Source organism: Procambarus clarkii, chromosome 82 (genome assembly GCF_040958095.1).
Source record: "Procambarus clarkii isolate CNS0578487 chromosome 82, FALCON_Pclarkii_2.0, whole genome shotgun sequence".
NCBI lineage: Eukaryota > Metazoa > Arthropoda > Malacostraca > Decapoda > Cambaridae > Procambarus > Procambarus clarkii.
In genome coordinates, this window is record NC_091231.1 from 12,260,185 (window position 1) to 12,282,684 (window position 22,500).

The 22,500-nt window shown below is 46.5% G+C and overlaps 1 protein-coding gene across 1 annotated transcript in view; it reads right to left on the bottom strand.

The window, feature by feature from the left end:
• LOC123764210 (cell adhesion molecule Dscam2) overlaps positions 1-22,500 on the bottom strand; it is a 343,666-nt gene that overhangs the window by 168,695 nt on the left and 152,471 nt on the right. The window contains exon 7 of the mRNA XM_069316113.1: positions 4,568-4,712. Within this exon, the coding sequence (XP_069172214.1) occupies positions 4,568-4,712 (145 nt within the window). The remainder of the gene's footprint in view (positions 1-4,567; positions 4,713-22,500) is intronic.

Genomic DNA, 22,500 nt, shown 5'->3' on the forward strand with positions numbered 1-22,500 from the left:
TCTTGAATCAAGCAACCTGTTTTTGAATGCATCACACTATACACACTACTCCCATCTGAACTTTTTCGAACCGTTTCAGCCATATGTATGGAGGCCTTAACGGAAGTTAAGCTTAAATTGCTAAAGATAAAAAGGAATTTTTTTCTTTTTAGGACTACTAATAGCCTCGTTGACAGAGCTTCAGCTTCTCAGGCGAGGCCCCCACCCGACCTTGACGCTATATATATATAATTGTATATTTAGTTGTATATATCGCGAAATATCAACAATATACCGGGACAGGAGGCCAGGAATACCTCCCTCGATCGTTATCATACAATAGAACGATATCCTGTGATTATATTAATATTCTCCAGAGGGGAGAAACTGTATTATTAACTTTCAACAGGTGTTTAATTATGTATTTATGAACAAAATGCGATGAATTGTTACTAACTATTTCAGCTGGCACTGAGAAGGAGGGACCCAGCGTGGAGGTATTTATATAGCGTAGGGGAATAATAATTTAATTGGATATGTTCAGGTATTTTGCTCCATTTGTGTAGTCTTCTGTGTCTCTCTGCTCTTCTCTATTCTGTATCTCTCTCTCTCTCTCTCTCTCTCTCTCTCTCTATCTCTCTCTCTCTCTCTCTCTCTCTCTCTCTCTCTCTCTCTCTCTCTCTCTCTCTCTCTCTCTCTCTCTCTCTCTCTCTCTCTCTCTCTCTCCCTCTCTCTCTCTCTCTCTCTCTCTCTCTCTCTCTCTCTCTCTCTCTCTCTCTCTCTCTCTCTCTCTCTCTCTCTCTCTCTCTCTTTGCCGTGAACATCTTTGCAGATTGACACAATTATCGCGTCTGATAACGAGGCCTCGGCAACGTGTTCGCTATTAATGGCACTACGGGTACAGGACGCTCACATCGTTAATGTTGCTGTGAGTCGTTGATGATGATGATCATCATCACAGCATCATCAACATCATCATCATGCTGTGATGATCACCCATACACACACACACACACACACACACAGAAATGTAGATATGACAGAGCCCAGTAGGCTCAGGAATCTGTACATCAGTTGATTGACGGTTGAGAGGCGGGACCAAAGAGCCAGAGCTCAACCCCCGCAAACACAACTAGGTGAGTACACACACACACACACACACACACACACACACACACACACACACACACACACACACACACACACACACACACACACACACACACACACACACACACACACACACACACACACACACACACACACACACACATACACACACACACACACACACACACATACACACACACACACACACACACACACACACACACACACACACACACACACACACACACACACATACACACACACACACATACACACACACACACACACACACACACACACACACACACACACACACACACACCACACACACACACACACACACACACACACACACACACACACACACACACACACACACACACACACACACACACACACACACACACACACACACACAAGCATCCATCCATTCCAGCCAGAAACCAGGAAATCCAATCGTATTTATTTTTCGTGCCAATTATCTCGGCAACAACAAAGGTGAGGAATATTTAAGGGAAGGCAACTTCCACATTATGGGAGCTTCGTGACCCATTAAGCATGATCACAAAGACTCACTTCCCTAAATCAGAATTTCGTCTTTGGCAAATTAAAGACTTCAGACCCCCCTTCCGTGAGGCGACAACCATTATCACTTGTTTTCCTGTCTCTTCATGTCTTGTCATGTTATCTATACTCGTACTCACCTAGCTGTGCTTGCCGGGGGTTGAGCTACGGCTCTTGGGTCCCGCCTCTCAACTGTCAATCAACTGTTTCTACTAATACTATTTTTTTTCCACACCACACACACATACACACACCAGGAAGCAGCCCGTGACAGCTGACTAACTTCCAGGTACCTTTTTACTGCTAGGTAACAGGGGCATAGGGTGAAAGAATCTCTGCCCATCGTTTCTCACCGGCGCCCGGGATCGAACCCGGGACCACAGGATCACGTGTCCAGCGTGCTGTCTGCTCGGCCACTGGCTCCCTAGAAGCGTGTGTGTGTGTGTGTGTGTGTGTGTGTGTGTGTGTGTGTGTGTGTGTGTGTGTGTGTGTGTGTGTGTGTGTGTGTGTGTGTGTGTGTGTGCGCCTGCGCGCACGAAATTAATTGCATGTGTGTGTTGAGCAAATGACATTTGATCTATATAAATAGCTTGGATTCAAAACGTTATTGCCTTCCATGGATTAGGCTAAAGCTTTAACTGCATCTCCGTAATCAGTAAGTCATAATCCACCACCATCCATATCCACTGCTATAATCCAATACCGACTTAATCCATCCTGATAATCGACAATCTTCATAATATGACTCATAACCTCTCATAATATCATCCATAATTTGTCACCATCATAATCTTCCTTATAATCTGTCACCGTAATAATATGTCCTAATACGAGTGCATAATCCGTCAATGTCACATCTATAGAAAGAGCTGAACTAATCCCACTCTTGACTCTCTCCCACGCGCTATGTTGGATCTCCCTCTCTAAGCCAGGTGACAACAGAGAGAGAGAGAGAGAGAGAGAGAGAGAGAGAGAGAGAGAGAGAGAGAGAGAGAGAGAGAGAGAGAGAGAGAGAGAGAGAGAGAGAGAGAGAGAGAGAGAGAGAGAGAGAGAGAGAGAGAGAGAGAGAGAGAGAGAGAGAGAGAGTGCCGTGATTCACGCAAAGTCTCTTCCTCCCCCCCCCCCCCCCTTCCCCTTAGTAGTCCCTTAAGGCGTCATATATCAAGCCTGTGATCTCTGGATTATCTCTGACGTTGTGTCGTGTACACTAATCTCCCCCCATCTCTCATTATTGTCCCTTCCTCCATGTCTCTCACGCTCTATCTCTCAGGGGTATCTCCCTGCCGACTCCTGTGACCCCCCTGGCAGATGTTTGAAGTCTGTTAATTCATTTAATAATCATATTTTTGGGTGGGGATCCGAGTTCTGATATTCAGTTACACAACAGGTGTTCAACATCCGCCAACACACACACACACACACACACTCACACACACACACACACACACACACACTAATCCTTCGTACACACACATTAGTACACACACACGTAACAAGGAAAGTGCTCATTGACTCCCCTATGGCAGGACATAAAGACACAAATGCCTTAGCTCACTCGACCCCCAATCCGACGACTCGACTTCGTGGGGAACAATTAATATTGAATTGCTTCCGACTATTGGATCACGCGTGGAATGTCAGCCCCAGCAGCAGCAGCAGCAGCAGCAGCAGCAGCAGCAGCAGCAGCAGTAGCAGCAGCAGCAGCAGTAGCAGCAGCAGCCTATCTCATAACTGGGCGGACGCTGTCATTAGTTGCAGGAATGTTAGGACAATACATTGACATCATTTTCCAACAATATTGACTGCATTGATGATTGGTGAATAGGAAATATTTTGACAATCCGCCCACTTTTAAAAGTTTCAAAACGCTTGGGGTATATACATAATGGAATATAACTAATACATCAATATGTGTATACACTATGAGGTATAACCAATTTTCTCAGTGTATATACACTATGAGGAATACGTAACGTAAATGAGAACAAGTACTTAATACTTTTAACTTAGTAGATTTACATAGAGTTATCTGGTTACAATGAAGATGCCCTACAGACGTTTACAGTTACCTCGTTACAGTTAAACTATGCGTTACAGTTATCTATCTAACCACTTGCATTAGTTGTTGGATAGAGCACTGGTTGCTTCACCCTATCCCAGCGTTTGTGTTTATCTCCTTTCCAAGTGTTATATTGACACACACACACACACACACACACACACACACACACACACACACACACACACACACACACACACACACACACACACACACACACACACACACACACACACACACACATATATATATATATATATATATATATATATATGTCGTACCTAGTAGCCAGAACGCACTTCTCAGCCTACTATGCAAGGCCCGATTTGCCTAATAAACCAAGTTTTCATGAATTAATATATTTTCTCTATTTTTTTCCTTGTGAAATGATAAAGCTACCCATTTCATTATGTATGAGGTCAATTTTTTTTATTGGAGTTAAAATTAACGTAGATATATGACCGAACCTAACCATCCCTACCTAACCTAACCTAACCTATCTTTATAGGTTAGGTTAGGTTAGGTAGCCGAAAAAGTTAGGTTAGGTTAGGTTAGGTAGGTTAGGTAGCCGAAAAAGTTAGGTTAGGTTAGGTTAGGTAGGTTAGGTAGCCGAAAAAGCATTAATTCATGAAAACTTGGCTTATTAGGCAAATCTGGCCTTACATAGTAGGCTGAGAAGTGCGTTCTGGCTACTAGGTATATATATATATATATATATATATATATATATATATATATATATATATATATATATATATATATTCTGCAGTAGAGGTGATAAGAGAAACACAATTATATTTTAAGGCGTAATTGCCTGCAGGTCCTCATGTTGGTTACATAGGAGTTTGTACTCACCTTTCGTTCTGCGGGAGAGGGAAGCCGTCTAGCGCCCATGAGATTGTGGGCGTGGGCGTACCTGAAGCGATGCACTTGAGGGACACACTCGGCCCCGGAGTGAGTGTCTGGCTGATGAACTTGTACTCGAGTTCCGGCGGAGAAGCTATAATGAAAACAGAAGAGTATATATATAATAAGATATTTCATCCACTTGGGCTGTAGGTGATATTGATTAAACATTTTCAACTTCTTTGTTTAAAGTGATTAATGTCTGGGCCAGATAAGGTCGTGTCTCGTTAGCAGTGACTGAAAACACCCTTGTGATTAATCTTACATCCTTGAGTAGGGGGTTGGTGTCGTTAGCGTGTGGGATAATGGCCATTAGGGGGGGGGGAGACGTACAGTGTTATATCCACTCCAAAAAACTACTAACAACATATTTTTAATGTATGAGCTACAGCTCATACATAAAGAACGGTGTATATGTTTAGAAAGATACTTATTGCGTTCAGTATAATACAATAATAACAACAGTCTATTTCTCGCTAACACACGACAGGTAGACATGATTTGATATTTTAGAGGCGCACGCAAACATCACACACACTCATTCGATATAGCTAAATCAAGAGCCACCATATGTTGCGAATGGGTATATTCAACTCACACATACACACTCAAACACTCAGTGGCTCACTCACTCACTCACTCACTCACTCACTCACTCACTCACTCACTCACTCACTCACTCACTCACTCACTCATTCACTCACTCACTCATTCACTCACTCACTCACTCACTCACTCACTCACTCACTCACTCACTCACTCACTCACTCATTCACTCACTCACTCACTCACTCACTCACTCACTCACTCACTCACTCACTCACTCACTCACTCACTCACTCACTCACTCACTCATTCACTCACTCACTCACTCACTCACTCACTCACTCACTCACTCACTCACTCACTCACTCATTCACTCACTCACTCACTCACTCACTCACTCACTCACTCACTCACTCACTCACTCACTCACTCACTCACTCACTCACTCACTCACTCACTCCCAAGGTGATATTCCACTTTTAGGTGGTTCTTCCTAAGACTGGGAATGGCTTTCTCTTCATTTAAAAAGGCCCAACCTGCCCGTTACCAGAACTCCCACACACTCACTGGGGGGATGATGTGGGGAGGGGGGAGCGGGGGGAGTGGGGGGAGATGGGGGAGGGGGGTGAACTTCCTGGTGACGATGCAGCAGACAATTCCAAGACTCGATGATAAGGGATTCATCCTTAGGTAGGCGATGAGTCACAATAACGTGGCTAAAGTATGATGACCAGACCACACACTAGAAGGTGAAGGGACGACGACGTTTCGGTCCGTCTTGGACCATTCTCAAGTCGATTGTGTCGATTGATTGATACACCACGTAAGGATTCATCCCTACTCACAATCTTACTGGTGCTTTCCCCTGATAATTCAATCTTCCTGCTTCTTCCTCAGCTTGAGGAAATACAGAGCACTTGCTTGTATCACTGCGGAAGTCCTCCCGGATAAGTCCTCCTTCTCCAGGATGACTTCTATTCTCTACGGGAGAATATTCCTATGGATATTCTCCTGTAGAAGTTATGCTGAGAAGTTCTCATGCAGAAGTCCTCCTCCTCAGGAACCAGTGTCGTCTTCGACGATCCCAGTGTCTCGCCTGCCACCACCGCTCCTGTGCCAGGTAAGTCCACTACGGGCTCACCATAGCCCGTGCTACTTGCCCCGCTCCTGTGCCGCCAGGTAACTTACGGGCTCACCATAGCCCGTGCTACTTGGAACTTATTCCGAGTAGCTGAATCTATAACAACAACAAAAACCCCACACACCGGAAAGTTCAACATCAGAATGCAATGATACTCGCTGCAATCACGCCTTCGGACAACTGGGACACGAACGGATCTATTTATGCGAGCCGACATCATACTAACACTCTGATTGGCTCTGGCACGTAATCTCTCATATTTGTATCCAATACAATTTTATGAAATGATTTATCACATGACTCCGCCGTCCAAGAACCTGTTGAAGGTTCTTGGATCTGTCACTTTGCTAACATAATTGATAAAATCAAGCAGATATTATTCCTATTAAAATGCCAAATCAACATTTCTAAATCTAACCGAATATTATAAACGTGAAGCCGGTTTTGAGTTAGACGGCACTATGCACCATGTTCACTCAGGGGGCAGGGAGGAGGCGGGAAAGCATGACGGGGAAGGCAAGGCGGGGAAGCAGGGCGGGGAAGCGGGGCGGGGAAAGCAGGGCGGGAAAGCAGGGCGGGGAAGGCAGGGCGGAAAAGGCAGGGCGGAAAAGGCAGGGCGGGGAAGGCAAGGCATGAAGGCAGGGCGGGGAAGGCAGGGCGGGGAAGGCAAGGCATGAAGGCAGGGCGGGGAAGGCAAGGCATGAAGGCAGGGCGGGAAAGCAGGGCGGGGAGGCCGGTTCCATGATACACCACGCAGGCACTGAGGGCCCTGTCAGCACTATCTCAACTCTTACCATTATTCTTCCTATATCTCCCCAAATCCCCTCGGAGATAACGATGGTTGTTGGCATATTGGCTTCTGGTCCTTGCCTAACCATCTGGAAGACCTCAGCTTCGGATAAACGAGGCTTCCGAATAGCGGATATGTTTTTTACCGCATTTCGATACCTCGACACGCTCCCGATAACCCGAATTTCGATTGCTTGAAGGAAAATCCGCTTAAGGAAAATCTTTGCAAGCGGTGGGTGCTTATACGCGGAAACTTTATTAACTAACGGGTCATTATTCTAATTATTCTTATTAGTATTAGTATTATTTTGTTAAATCAGCTCACACACACACACACACACACACACACACACACACACACACACACACACACACACACACACACACACACACACACACACACACAGACGTTAGAAAGAATTTTTTCAGTGTCAGAGTAGTTAATAAATGGAATGCACTAGGAAGTGATGTGGTGGAGGCTGACTCCATACACAGTTTCAACTGTAGATATGATAGAGCCCAGTAGGCTCAGGAATCTGTACACCAGTTGATTGACAGTTGAGAGCCGGGCCCAAAGAGCCAAAGCTCAACCCCCGCAAGCACAATTAGGTGAGTACACACACACACACACACACATCATAATTTATATCAGATTTTCCTGTCCAACTGAGATTTTTTAGCTAAAACTACAGTCAATCGTTTATTTCGCCTTGCTGTGCTTTCACGAGTGTGGACTGGTCGAGCAGTATAATCTACCAGCTCGACCTTCAAGGCAAAGGTCAGTGATTGTATCCTCCCTTTGTTAAGCTTTGAGGAAAAAATGAGTGAACTCATCATACGTTTAGCATTACTGAAAGCCTGATCTGTCTGTGTGTGTGTGTGTGTGTGTGAGAGAGTCAGAGAGAGAGTCAGAGAGAGAGAGAGAGAGAGAGAGAGAGTAGCTCTCTCTCTCTCTCTCAAATACAAATCGGAGAAAAACAAACGTTTCTATTGATTGGCCGTGACTGTACCGTGATTGGCCTCTAGCGTACCCACAGAATCATCCTTGCTACAGAGGCCTTGAGAGTCAGATATCTAGTGTTGTGTGGACTACCTGTTGATTGATTGATTGATTGATGAAGATTAAGCCATCCAATAGGTGGCATGGGCGTGAATAACCCGTACCTCGTCCTATTGCTTGATCAGGGAAAGTTATCACCAGTGGACGTCTGGAGAATTAGATTGTCATCGAAACCACAGCAAAACAATGAGAAGGAATTCTACAGTGATCTTACCCATAATGAAAACTCCAGCTACTGGAGGGGAAAATTTTATAGTTCCTGAAGTGACTCGAATAATTTTAGATGTTGACCAGACCAAACACTAGAAGGTGAAGGGACGACGACGTTTCGGTCCGTCCTGGACCATTCTCAAGTCGATTGTCAATTTTATATGTCACCTTTACTTCCTTTTCGTTAAAGGGCCGAGAGACAGAAGAAGAAAAATCGGGAGACTGAGATCATCTTGTTGTTTTAGATTCAGCTACTGGGAGCCAAAAGTTCCAAGTAGCACGGCCTATGGTGAGCCCGTAGTGGACTTATCGTCGTACTAGAAAATGGTAGCGGTTCGCAAAATTGACATACTGTCCCGTTTTCCGTTGTGGGTCCTCTGGTAAGGTTAGGATGAGGCACTTTAATACGATAGTTTCTTGACGTTGCGAGGACGGGCTGAGAGGAGATTGGTATTAAATCTTTGTAATGTTATTGTTAGCTTGGCCAATCCTATCTTCTTCCCCCCCCCCCAATCAATCCCGTCGTATCCCCGCTTCTTCTCTAGCCTCTTCCCTCACCTATCCCCGCTCCCTCTCCCGCCTCTTTTCTATCTATCCATTGCAAATCGCCTATCGTTACTCTCCTTGGCTAGTGGGTAAAATAAATATGAGAGGGAACAGCTTCGTTCGGTCCCACAATGTGTAGAACAAACAAATGGGTTTCCGACCGCATGGACCAATCTGATACACGCGTATGTGTATGTTGGTACTGAGTGGATTACTCGTGAGTATGTTGGTACTGGGGAATTAGTCGTGAGTATGTTGGTAGTGACTGAATCAGACCTGTGTATGTTGGTACTAGGTAGATCATTGGTTTGTATACAAGCTTTGCTTGAATCGGATGTGTAGTTCGGTTTGATTTTAAGTCAGGTGTCTGCTACGGTGGCAGATATGGAGTCAGGTGTCTGTTACGGTGGCAGATATGGAGTCAGGTGTCTGCTACGGTGGCAGATATGGAGTCAGGTGTCTGTTACGGTGGCAGATATGGAGTCAGGTGTCTGCTACGGTGGCAGATATGGAGTCAGGTGTCTGTTACGGTGGCAGATATGGAGTCAGGTGTCTGCTACGGTGGCAGATATGGAGTCAGGTGTCTGTTACGGTGGCAGATATGGAGTCAGGTGTCTGTTACGGTGACAGATATGGAGTCAGGTGTCTGTTACGGTGGCAGATATGGAGTCAGGTGTCTGCTACGGTGGCAGATATGGAGTCAGGTGTCTGTTACGGTGGCAGATATGGAGTCAGGTGTCTGCTACGGTGGCAGATATGGAGTCAGGTGTCTGTTACGGTGGCAGATATGGAGTCAGGTGTCTGTTACGGTGACAGATATGGAGTCAGGTGTCTGTTACGGTGGCAGATATGGAGTCAGGTGTCTGCTACGGTGGCAGATATGGAGTCAGGTGTCTGTTACGGTGGCAGATATGGAGTCAGGTGTCTGTTACGGTGGCAGATATGGAGTCAGGTGTCTGTTACGGTGACAGATATGGAGTCAGGTGTCTGTTACGGTGGCAGATATGGAGTCAGGTGTCTGCTACGGTGGCAGATATGGAGTCAGGTGTCTGTTACGGTGGCAGATATGGAGTCAGGTGTCTGTTACGGTGGCAGATATGGAGTCAGGTGTCTGTTACGGTGGCAGATATGGAGTCAGGTGTCTGCTACGGTGGCAGATATGGAGTCAGGTATCTGCTACGGTGGCAGATATGGAGTCAGGTGTCTGTTACGGTGGCAGATATGGAGTCAGGTATCTACTACGGTGGCAGATATGTAGTCAGGTGTCTGTTACGGTGGCAGATATGGAGTCAGGTGTCTGTTACGGTGGCAGATATGGAGTCAGGTATCTACTACGGTGGCAGATATGGAGTCAGGTATCTACTACGGTGGCAGATATGTAGTCAGGTGTCTGTTACGGTGGCAGATATGGAGTCAGGTATCTACTACGGTGGCAGATATGGAGTCAGGTATCTACTACGGTGGCAGATATGGAGTCAGGTATCTACTACGGTGGCAGATATGTAGTCAGGTGTCTGTTACGATGGTAGGTATAAACGCAGCTACGCTACACACGACGCTACAAGTCGAGCCAGACTCGCCCTATGTCAGAAGAGGTCGAAGAATCATTGAGGCAGAGGGAGCAGAGGTGACGGGGATGGAACCACGGAACGGAACCGTCATCCTCTTAGACGGGAACTCTCCAGAGGCGGCACTCCCGTCTACACTCTTTCGTCGGAAGAGCCATTGAGGCGAGGGCAACAACATGGACCTAAGAGAGGACGGTGGAAGGGGGAAAGTGGGAAAGGAGGAGGCGTGATTAAGGGAGAGGTGAGGACTTAAAGGAAGAGGTGTTCTTTTAGGGGAGGGGGGGGGAGTTCTTAAGGGGACAGGGGGTGACAGGTGACAGGGAAGGGGACTTAGAGATCTAGGATAGCAGGAGGGAAGGGTTACAATGGAAGAGGTAGTTACCATGGGAAGGGGTGAAGAGAGAGAAATGACGGGGAGGGTGACAGTAAAGGATTCTTATATATTAAATAATATATTCAGAACACCGTCACAATGATGTATCGTCAATTCGGTTCTCTACAATATATATATATACATAATGACCAGTATCTGTCTATTATTATACATTTTTCCTTATATATATATATATATATATATATATATATATATATATATATATATATATATATATATATATATATATATATATATGTATATATATATATATATATATATATATATATATATATATATATATATATATATATATATATATATATATATTAGTTTCCCTTCATTGAGTCTTCGATGTTCATTTTGGGTGATGAGTCTTATAATTATATAAGCTTAATTGAGATATTGAGTATAATATTTCTTATCTGATATTGTGCAATATTTATATTTTTTTATAATCTGTGTAATTGATAATCTATAAATTGTTTTAATTTCTGTTTTTGTATAATTTTCTTTAGTCTTTTCGATCATAATTATAATTTCCGAGTAGACTTTGTTGTCGCTGCATTATAGTATCGTCATGTTTTCATAATTTAACGTAAGTTGAGCTTTGTGTATCGTTCTTTTTTGTAATTAGTGTCATATTTTGTATCCTGTTGTTTGTTGAATTTGACATTTACGTATTTTAATTCAGCTGATAAACACAAGAGGTATGTGCAATGTTATGGATTTTCAGTAAAGGTAAAGAAGATTTGAATTAAACAAGATATAATTATATGTGATATACCAAATCACAGGCATACACTCATATACACAGACACTCCCACGTGTTACAGCAAGTGGTACTCAAATCCAGGATTCTTGACGTATCTAGAACGAATTTTTTATTTGTTCTGAGGTGCGAGTTTATAAAGAAAACAGTTTTGTCTTAGCCCAGACTATTAAGTGTGTCCCAGCCCAGACCAAGGAAGTTCCTAGCCCAGACAAAGCATGTCCCAGCCCAGACTAAGCCTGTCCCAACCCAGACCAAGCGTGTCCCAGCCCAGACCAAGCGTGTCCCAGCCCAGACCAAGCCTGTCCCAGCCCAGACCAAGCCTGTCCCAGCCCAGACCAAGCCTGTCCCAGCCCAGACCAAGCCTGTCCCAGCCCAGACCAAGCCTGTCCCAGCCCAGACCAAGCCTGTCCCAGCCCAGACCAAGCCTGTCCCAACCCAGACCAAGCCTGTCCCAGCCCTAAGCAACCCCCCCCCCACCTCTTTTCTTTACAGTCAAAATATACAAAAATACGCCCTGCCTTGAGCCAGGTACCAATTCCGCTCTTCGGGCGGAAAGAGGAATATCATATCTTCCCGGATTCCTCCGGGGAAATTATCATTGAACTTACGAAACCTCTCCAGTAAATATTAGCTAAGGAGCCTCCCACCCCGGTTCTCTTCCACCCCCGCTTTTCCTGTTCATTCTTTTTGCTCTGCTTCGTCCCTTGATGTTCTGTTTCGCTCTTCATTTTAAATCGACATAGCCAAGGAGCTTCCAACACGTCTCTGTCTCTCTCTTTCCCTCTGTCTGTCTGTCTCTATCTCATTGTCTCTCTCTCTCTCTCTCTCTCTCTCTCTCTCTCTCTCTCTCTCTCTCTCTCTCTCTCTCTCTCTCTCTCTCTCTCTCTCTCTCTCTCTCTCTCTCTCTTTCTCTCTCTCTCTCTCAACATGCATACATCTTCCCAGAAACCATTCAACACGTAAGCAAGCCACAGGCATCATTGAGGCGGACGGTCTACACATATCACAGTACACATGGACCACACACACACACACAAAAAAAAATTTGCATTGTTTGTAGCATGTAAAGTGCGAGAGGTGAAACGTTATACGTGTGTTAGGTGGCGAGCGATATTGACCTCTGCGGCCCCGAGCCGAGAGGGTGGTAGTTGCTGGCCCTGCCTCGCGGGCTACACCAGGCAGTTCATCTCGATAAAGGGTTTTGTAATTGGCTTGTAATGTGATAGTTCGGGTGTTGGCGCTGTAATAACGCGATGAGAGTGGCGAAAGGGTTGGTTCTTGGTGGGTTGTTGGGGGGGGGGGTTGTGGTTGATGTGGGGGGGGAGGAGGGAGGGGGAGTGAGATGTTGGTAGGGAAATGAGGAGGAGTATAATGAGAAGTTGAGGAGGTGAGTAGTTCCTTCTAAACTACTCACCCCCGTCCACAACCACCACCTTCAACACCCTACCCCCCCCCCCTTTTTCTAGGGGTTAAGGGGTGGGGGAGAGGGGACGATGGGAGGGGGACCCATGGTAGAGTTAACCTGGTAATATAAATTATGAGTAACCGGATATTGCATGTCACTGTCATGTCACTGTCGTCATCTTCATTAGCACTGGTGTTTGTGTCAATGGAGGGAGGGGGGGGGGAGGGAAGGGCTTTGGGGGGGGAGGTGGGGAAGGTAAGGGAAGGGGTGGAGGGGTCAAGGGAAGTGGAAAGGGTGGGGGTGTCACGGGAGGGGTGGATTTGCAGTATGGTAGAGAGAGAGAGAGAGAGAGAGAGAGAGAGATCAAATTAATATAATAACTAAATAAAACTAATTTAACTTAGTTACATTGATTATGATAAACAGTTAAAGTAAATAAATATGTTAAATTAATTTAATTTCGTGACATGAAAGCAAACATTAAACTTTACTATATTAAATAAATTCTCCCGTTAGGCTTGAGTATGAGAATATTTCACACGGAGAGAGACTTAATCACGACCACGTACGATGATCGTACGACCTGCCTACACGGTCATCTAAACGCCGTTTGCAATCTTCCCTCCGTGGCAACACGGACGCCCGTGGCTCCCTCCACCCTTCCGTGGCAACACCAATTCTATTACCCTCCTTTCCTCCATTTCCCCATTCCCTTCTCTTCCTCTTCTCTTTCAACTGTGTTACCCAACTCTACGCCGTCCCTCCTTTGTTTCTCTTCTCGTTTTCTATTAATCTTCACCACCTGTGCAAAATTGGCCCCGCTTATTCGGGTCTTGTGCAACATTGCTCAAAATTCCCTTCTTGTACGTTTGATATGGCTTGACAGCATGCTATAATAGCGCCCAATGTCCGCTTGACACACGCCCGTGTGTAGAAAGGGTCGTCCGGACCTTGCAACCTCAGGTCTGCAAGCCCCAGAGGATGCAGGCGTAGCAGTAGGCTTTTATTGCATGAGGTCGGTAGTGTTGCATAGTGTTAGAAGTTACGTGGCGTGACGGTGCGTTACGTTACAGATCATCGTCGTAACGTCTTATACGGCTACTCGTGATGTTATATAATATAGCGTGATGTAATGTAGCCCCGAATGATATGTTTTTTAATGATATATTGCGCTTCACTCACACAACACTAGTATCAATTAACACAATCTCCACGACCATCGTGTATTATACGGTAGTGATGGTTGTCGAGTCATCCACCAGCATCATCAGCCACCTATCCACCACCACCATTACTATCAGCCACCACCACAATCACCACCACCACCACTACCACGATCACCACTACCACCACCACCACCACAATCACCACCATCACCACCACAATCACCACCACCACCACCACCACCACAATCACCACCACCACCACTACCACGATCACCACCACAATCACCACCATCACCACCACCGTCACAACAACAATCACCACTACCACCACCACCACCACAATCACCACCATCACCACCATCACCACCACCACCACAATCATCACCACCACCACCACCACCACAATCATCACCACCACCACCACAACAACAATCACCACCACCACCACTTGCTGAAGCAACAAAAAGGGACAGAGGCGCTCAAATCCTGGTTGACTTTCGCTAACTTCAGTAAATCCACATTCTAAGATTCGCCTCGAGTTTGGCAGAGTTTCCCCTGCGTCTGTAAAAGTTAGAAAGAGGGATGTGGGAGGGTAGACTTGGCCAATACCGCTGCGGGTTTACCTAAGCGCTCCCGCTGACTTAAATAAGTTGGACTGGACAAAATGAAATATTTCCAGTGTTGTTTTAGGGGGGTAACAGTAAGTTTTTTTAAACGTTGTTCAGTGTCAAAAAAATTTTTTTGACTAGTTGTATATGAAAAGATATATATATATATATATATATATATATATATATATATATATATATATATATATATATATATATATATATATATATATATATATATATACTGTGTATCAAATTTTATTTTTAACTAATTTTTTGGGATAAAACTAATTATTAAATATTTTTATTATATGCTATTGTGATAGCTGAGAGTCATAGACATAATTTCAGTTGACACTTGTGTTTGATGTTAATTTTTGACCATTTTGGAAAAATTTTGACAATTCAATTTTTTTTCTCCCTTCCTATTTATGCTACGATGCTGAGACTTGGACCAGATGAAACCCTTTTCATATACAACTAGTCAAAAAAGTTTGATTGAAATCGAACTGGTTTTCATTTATAGCATATTTTTGGCAAATTTGGAACAGTTGCCCCCCTTTAGACAATCTTAAAATGATACAATAATTTCCAAAGGTGAATATCAAAAGTCGCAACAATTGTGCAGGGAAACATGGAATGGTTTTTGTGTTTTAGTGTTGCATATGTTTGATGGGATAATATGGAATACCGAAGCAGTCGCACAGGGAAATATATTGAACATTACGATAGTTTTTCGGGAGGAAATGGAACATTTTCTAGTTTTTCGGTAGAAAAAGGGAGTGCTTCACTAGTTTTTCTTATCAAATGTAACGTTGCCCTAATTTTTCTAGAAATAAGATAATGTTTAATGTTGCACTAGTTTCTCTAGAGAAACTAGAATGTGGCAGTAGTTTGGTATGGTAATATCAAACACTATTAATTATTGAAATGAACTTCAATGGGAGTTTTAATCGCCGTAACAGCTGCTCCAAACGCTGATTGGAGATAATTATGGGTTATTGATGTGAGTTATAATCGCCCTGATAATATAGTTTTTTTAATTGGTCGTATCAACACGATGAAATCACAATAGTGTGATATATATCCAATCGGTTTTTAGGCTGCGTTCATTCCATCCGGCGGCCGACCCCTAACCCATATTCAATAATTTTATCATGCTGCTCATTCAAAACAGGATTTGTTTCAAACATCAGTTATTATTAGCATATTGTGCATATTTAGACGTAGGCTAGTATAGGTGTTTAGGTTCTGTTGGCAATTATCTGTTTGTATACAACAGGAGTGAGACAAGGAGACGTTTCGGTCCGTCCTGGACCATTCTCAAGTCGAACAATCGACTTGAGAATGGTCCAGGACGGACCGAAAGGTCTCGTCGTCCCTTCACCTTCTAGTGTGTGGTCTGGTCAACTTACTTTAGCCACGTTATTGTGACTCATCGCCTGCACAAGAGTGAGACATTTAAAGAGGTTTAATTTTAAACTGAGGTCGACAGCGAAGCACTGTTCGAAAAAAAATTCAAACGTCATCAATTGCGAGTCGTATGTAACCCGTTTTTCATTCATGACCTGGGGGTTTGGCGGCTGGATTAACGAGCCTCTGCTTTTTCTTGATGAGGACGGACTGGGTATAATTATAAAACCTTTGAAGTAGGGGAGCAGACCTTAGTGGGGTCTATCGCGAACCAGAACACAGGTTCGAGTCTGCCACCATACTCCAAAGATTTTCTGACCTTATCAAGTTGTTTGAATCAATTTAATCTCGTTTGCAGGAAGTTAAATGGATAACAATAATGAAGTATAGGAAGCATATAATTGGTATTTGGTTTGGTACCTGGTTGATACCTGATTGATAGGGTTCTGGGTGTTCTTCTACTCCCCAAACCCGGCCCGAGGCCAGACTTGACTTGTGAGAGCTTGGTCCACCAGGCTTGGTATTACTTGTTAGGATACTGTTTCTACCCTCGTGGACCACACTGTACTCACGTCACCAGGAGACCGAGACCACAGAGACCACACGTTGCACATGTTACACAGACCAAAAAGACCACTACATGGATTCCGCACGATAAAAATCCTGGCCACCATCGTTTAAGTCAGCCAATAGACATCACACCCGGAATTCATCAGACATTTACGCATCCAGTTACGAATTATTTATAAGTTTTTTTTTTTGGGGGGGGTGAATCGTTGACAAGCCGCCGGCTTCCTGTCCTCGTCGAGGCCGCGTAGTGTTAGTAGCCCTCAGGTAAATTCAGGTATATCTTTCATCGAACATGGTGGTTTTGTTTACATTTGTTTAATATAAATGTAAACTCGTATCCTTACGAGTTTACTAATAATCCGGTAATCAGGTATCCGGTATCCGGTTAATAATCCGGTATCCTCATCCTCCGTCAGGCTCCCGCAGCCCTCTGTCAGGCTCCCGCAGCCCTCCGTCAGCCTCCCGCAGCCCTCCGTCAGGCTCCCGCAGCCCTCCGTCAGGCTCCCGCAGCACTCCGTCAGGCTCCCGCAGCCCTCCGTCAGGCTCCCGCAGCCCTCCGTCAGGCTCCCGCAGCCCTCCGTCAGGCTCCCGCAGCCCTCCGTCAGGCTCCCGCAGCCCTCCGTCAGGCTCCCGCAGCCCTCCGTCAGGCTCCCGCAGCCCTCCGTCAGGCTCCCGCAGCCCTCCGTCAGCCTCCCGCAGCCCTCCGTCAGGCTCCCGCAGCCCTCCGTCAGGCTCCCGCAGCCCTCCGTCAGCCTCCCGCAGCCCTCCGTCAGCCTCCCGCAGCCCTCCGTCAGGCTCCCGCAGCCCTCCGTCAGGCTCCCGCAGCCCTCCGTCAGGCTCCCGCAGCCCTCCGTCAGGCTCCCGCAGCTCTCCGTCAGGCTCCCGCAGCTCTCCGTCAGCCTCCCGCAGCCCTCCGTCAGCCTCCCGCAGCCCTCCGTCAGCCTCCCGCAGCCCTCCGTCAGGCTCCCGCAGCCCTCCGTCAGGCTCCCGCAGCCCTCCGTCAGGCTCCCGCAGCTCTCCGTCAGGCTCCCGCAGCTCTCCGTCAGCCTCCCGCAGCCCTCCGTCAGGCTCCCGCAGCCCTCCGTCAGGCTCCCGCAGCCCTCCGTCAGCCTCCCGCAGCCCTCCGTCAGGCTCCCGCAGCCCTCCGTCAGGCTCCCGCAGCCCTCCGTCAGGCTCCCGCAGCCCTCCGTCAGGCTCCCGCAGCCCTCCGTCAGGCTCCCGCAGCCCTCCGTCAGGCTCCCGCAGCCCTCCGTCAGGCTCCCGCAGCCCTCCGTCAGGCTCCCACAGCCCCCCGTCAGGCTCCCGCAGCCCTCCGTCAGGCTCCCGCAGCCCTCCGTCAGGCTCCCGCAGCCCTCCGTCAGGCTCCCGCAGCCCTCCGTCAGGCTCCCGCAGCCCTCCGTCAGGCTCCCGCAGCCCCCCGTCAGGCTCCCGCAGCCCTCCGTCAGGCTCCCGCAGCCCTCCGTCAGGCTCCCGCAGCTCTCCGTCAGCCTCCCGCAGCCCTCCGTCAGGCTCCCGCAGCCCTCCGTCAGCCTCCCGCAGCCCTCCGTCAGGCTCCCGCAGCTCTCCGTCAGCCTCCCGCAGCCGTCCGTCAGGCTCCCGCAGCCCTCCGTCAGGCTCCCGCAGCCCTCCGTCAGCCTCCCGCAGCCGTCCGTCAGGCTCCCGCAGCCCTCCGTCAGGCTCCCGCAGCCCTCCGTCAGCCTGGCAGGGTGTCAGCGGCGCCCGTTATATCTGGGGGTGGACGATATTTCCGCGTGTCGTTAACCTTTGATGGGGATTATTGGGTTGGTTATCAGGTCGTTAATGGGAGACAGTGAGGGGGGGGGCGTTGGGGGGGGGGGTTGGGGGGTGTAGGGGTGAGGGTGTGTGGGGTGTAGGGGTGAGGGTGTGTGGGGGGTGGTGTAGGGGTGAGTGTGTGTGGGGGGGTGTAGGGGGTGAGTGTGTGTGTGTTAGGGGGTGAGTGTGTGGGACGTTGACCCCCCCCTCTCCCCCATCGTGTATTGGCCTTTCGGTCTCCTAATTCCATTTCCATCTAACCCGTCCTCCTAATAGAGCGTCCATCACCTTACACTTACTGGTGCTGGACTCTAGCAGCCATTTCTCGGACCAGCTCCACAGCTTGTTTAAGTCATCTTGGAGAAACTTACAGTCCTAATGTCTCAACTCTCCTCATTAGTTTCGCATCGTCTGCGAATAATGAAAGGAATGATATAATATGGGACCCAGCAACGAATCTTTAGGCACCCCGCTTGTTACTCTACGCCAGTCCACCTCCTCGTCCCTCACTATCACTCTCTGGCTCCTGTCTGCTAGGTAATTCCTTTCCAATGTTATTGAGCTTACTCTCGACTGCCTCTCGAGTTTGTATAGTAACCTCCTCTGTGCGTGTGCGTGCGTGTGTGTGTGTGTGTGTGTGTGTGTGTGTGTGTGTGTGTGTGTGTGTGTGTGTGTGTGTGTGTGTGTGTGTGTGTGTGTGTGTGTGTGTATGTGTATACTCACCTAGTTGTGCTTGCGGGGGTTGAGCTCTGACTCTTTGGTCTTTGTTCGCGCGTGCGTGCGTGCGTGTGCTCCCAATTCACGCGTGTCTACGCTCGCATAAGGTTTGATAAGAACGTCTTTATCATTCTCCTTCCTTCTTACTCTCTGCCAACCACTTGGTCTGAACGGTAGAGCGATTGTCTCCTTTTTTCTTACAGGTCGGTGTTCAATCCCCGACCGTCCGAGTGGGTTGGCCACCATCCATTTAACCCGTCTTTCCCCATGCCCTTATTTCCCCTTTATCCCTACCTAAATCCTTATCCTTATCCAAATTATATTCCTTCCTAGTGCATTTATATTCGTAATAGTTCGCTCGTGATAATTACTTTTTTAAGATAATTACTAATAATTAGTTCGTGTGGGAAATAATTACTCCCTCCCACACGAACTAATTATCCTTTGTTTATCGTCATTAACATCAATTATCCTTTGTTTATCGTCATTAACATCAATTATCCTTTGTTTATCGTCATTAACATCAATTATCCTTTGTTTATCGTCATTAACATCAATTATCCTTTGTTTATCGTCATTAACATCTTGTTCGTCATTCCTTCTTCCCTTTTATCAACGGATTTCTCCTCTTCTTGCTTCTGACCTTCTTTCTAATCCTTTGTTTTCCCCTTTTCCCGCCTTTTTTTACCCAGTTTTGAATGGTATCGTTCTCTCACCTATTCACCCTTTGTACGGTTTGCCTCTTTCCCACAGCCTGTCTCGAGTCTCCCCTTCCTTGTTTATCTTATCTCTCCCACCTACTTACCCTCCATCATTTACCCTAATTCAGATTGGAATGTAATTCTCTCTCCTTTTTCCCCAATTACTGCTATCCACATTAACCTATTTCCTTCTCCATTCATCTATTTTCTCCCCTTAAATATCTCTTCCACCACCATTAACCCCTCCACTCCCTTCTCCATTTTCGCCCTCTTCCGTCCATTCATTTCCTCCCCCTATTCTTCTATCTCCTCATTTATTCCAAGTCTGCGTATATTGCCTGAAGCTTACCCCTTGAACCTCTGCAACCTGTTGGCTCGCTGGCTTGCAGTTGCAAATAGAATATGGTGCAGCGGTGTGGAAAATGTTGCAAGGATGTTGTTACCCAGACGTTATCATGTGAGGCAAGGATGTGGTTACCCAGACGTTATCATGTGAGGCAAGGATGTGGCTAGTCCGGCAGGTGCAAGACCTCTCCTCACATTGGCGTAAATGTTGGTGAGCAAAAGCGTATATGTGTATATGTTTGTGTTGTGAGTCTGGGTACTTGTCTCTCCCCTTACCCCTATTCCCCCTTGCCCATTTTCCCCTGCCTTCCTTCCCCCATCTCTCTCTTTCCCCCCCCCCCTAACCTCCCTTATCCCCCCCCCCACCTGCACCGTCCAAAAAAATAAACATGTAATGAAATTTCACCTGAAAACTGCTCTTTGCCCGAATTGACGTGAAACTTAAAAAATATAAGAAAAAACATGGTCACTTTTTTCTTCGATAGAAAATCATGTCCTCTCCCCCGGACCCAGTTTTTTAACTGCTGGTGTTTGCTAAGTAAATCGCTTCCGTAATCATTGGAGGATGTACCCTCCCATCGTGGGAGGGTGAAGAACACCACATGTGGAAGAGGGAGGAAGGGAAAGAAGGAATAGGAATAGAAGGAAGGAAGCAAGGAGTGGGAGGGGGGGGGGCATAAGGAAGCGAGACGGTGGAGATAGAGAATGAGGGTGAAATAGGAGCAAAAGAGAGAATATTAAGAATAACACCGACGTAGGATGAATATAGCGTAATCAAATAAAGAATTGAGGAAGTGTAATAGGAAGAAAGAACACGAGTTAAAAATAGAAACGAGCAATTAATTCCTAAAGAGCCGGCAGACAATGGAAGGGACATGGAAGGGGAGGAGCAGAGGGAGGGAAGGAAGGTGGGGATAAGAGAAGGGGGGGGGGGAGAACTGGGAGAGAGAGTTGAGACACGGAGACCCACATAGAGGGGACTAAGACCTTGGCAGGTGTGGAAACTAAGACTTTGGCAGGTGTGTGGTATCAGTGGCGCCACACCTGCTGGTAAATGGCCACACTAGGGGCGGTGGGTGTTTGGGGGGGGGGTGCGGAGAAGGATGAAGGGAGAGAGAGAGAGAGAGAGAGAGAGAGAGAGAGAGAGAGAGAGAGAGAGAGAGAGAGAGAGAGAGAGAGAGAGAGAGAAAGAGAGAGAGAGAAAGAGAGAGAGAGAGAGAGAGAGAGAGAGAGAGAGAGAGAGAGAGAGAGAGAGAGAGAGAGAGAGAGAGAGAGAGAGAGAGAGAGAGAGAGTAGAATGGTAGCAATGAAACTAGCGTCAGTAGCATTTAAGCTGGACATACTGGAGTCTGGGACAGTAATGAATTCAATAATGCCGATCAGCAGTTGAATGTCCCTCGTTCGAGGCTGCTTTCCCCCACTCAAATTAAACTAGAGTTCGAACCCATCTAAATTTTCATGGCCAATATGCAGTTATTCCCATTTTCCCGATATTTGCAGTGAAGAACGTCTTTATAGCTAATATATCCAATCAATGGAGTGAAATCATCGCTTCAGAGCAGAACGCTTCGCAAGGACAGGTTAGCGTAAGGAAATTAGCCTTAACTCCTGCGTGAATCCTCCTGAACTCAGTTCAAATAGCATTGACAGACATGAAGAAATGGTACTGATGTGCTGAGTTAGCAGCGCTCAGCAGCGCTCAGCAGGGCACTTTGAGCACTCTATGCTTGGGGATGAGGGAGAATTTTGTCTATACATTTCTTTTTTAAAGCTGAATATACAAATATTTCTAACACCCTAACTTTAACCCAAAGATGAGTTAACCCACTTTAACTCAGTGATGTCATAACGTTCGCATCAATGTCATACAATTCACCAATTTTACGATACAACCTCAGATTGCTGAGTGAAACTGTGCTGTATCGCCATGAATGGGCTCTATTCATCGCTGTATTGCCATGAATGGGCTCTATTCATCGCTGTATCGCCATGAATGAGCCCTATTCATCGCTGTATCACCATGAATGAGCTCTATTCATCGCTACATCGTCATGAAGGGGCAAATGCCTACCTTAGATGAGCACTATTCACAAAGCACCAAGTATTCTTTCACGAATCTTGTATTTCTTACCTACAGCTTGGCGGGCTACGACGACGAACCTCGAAGCGTTCCAGA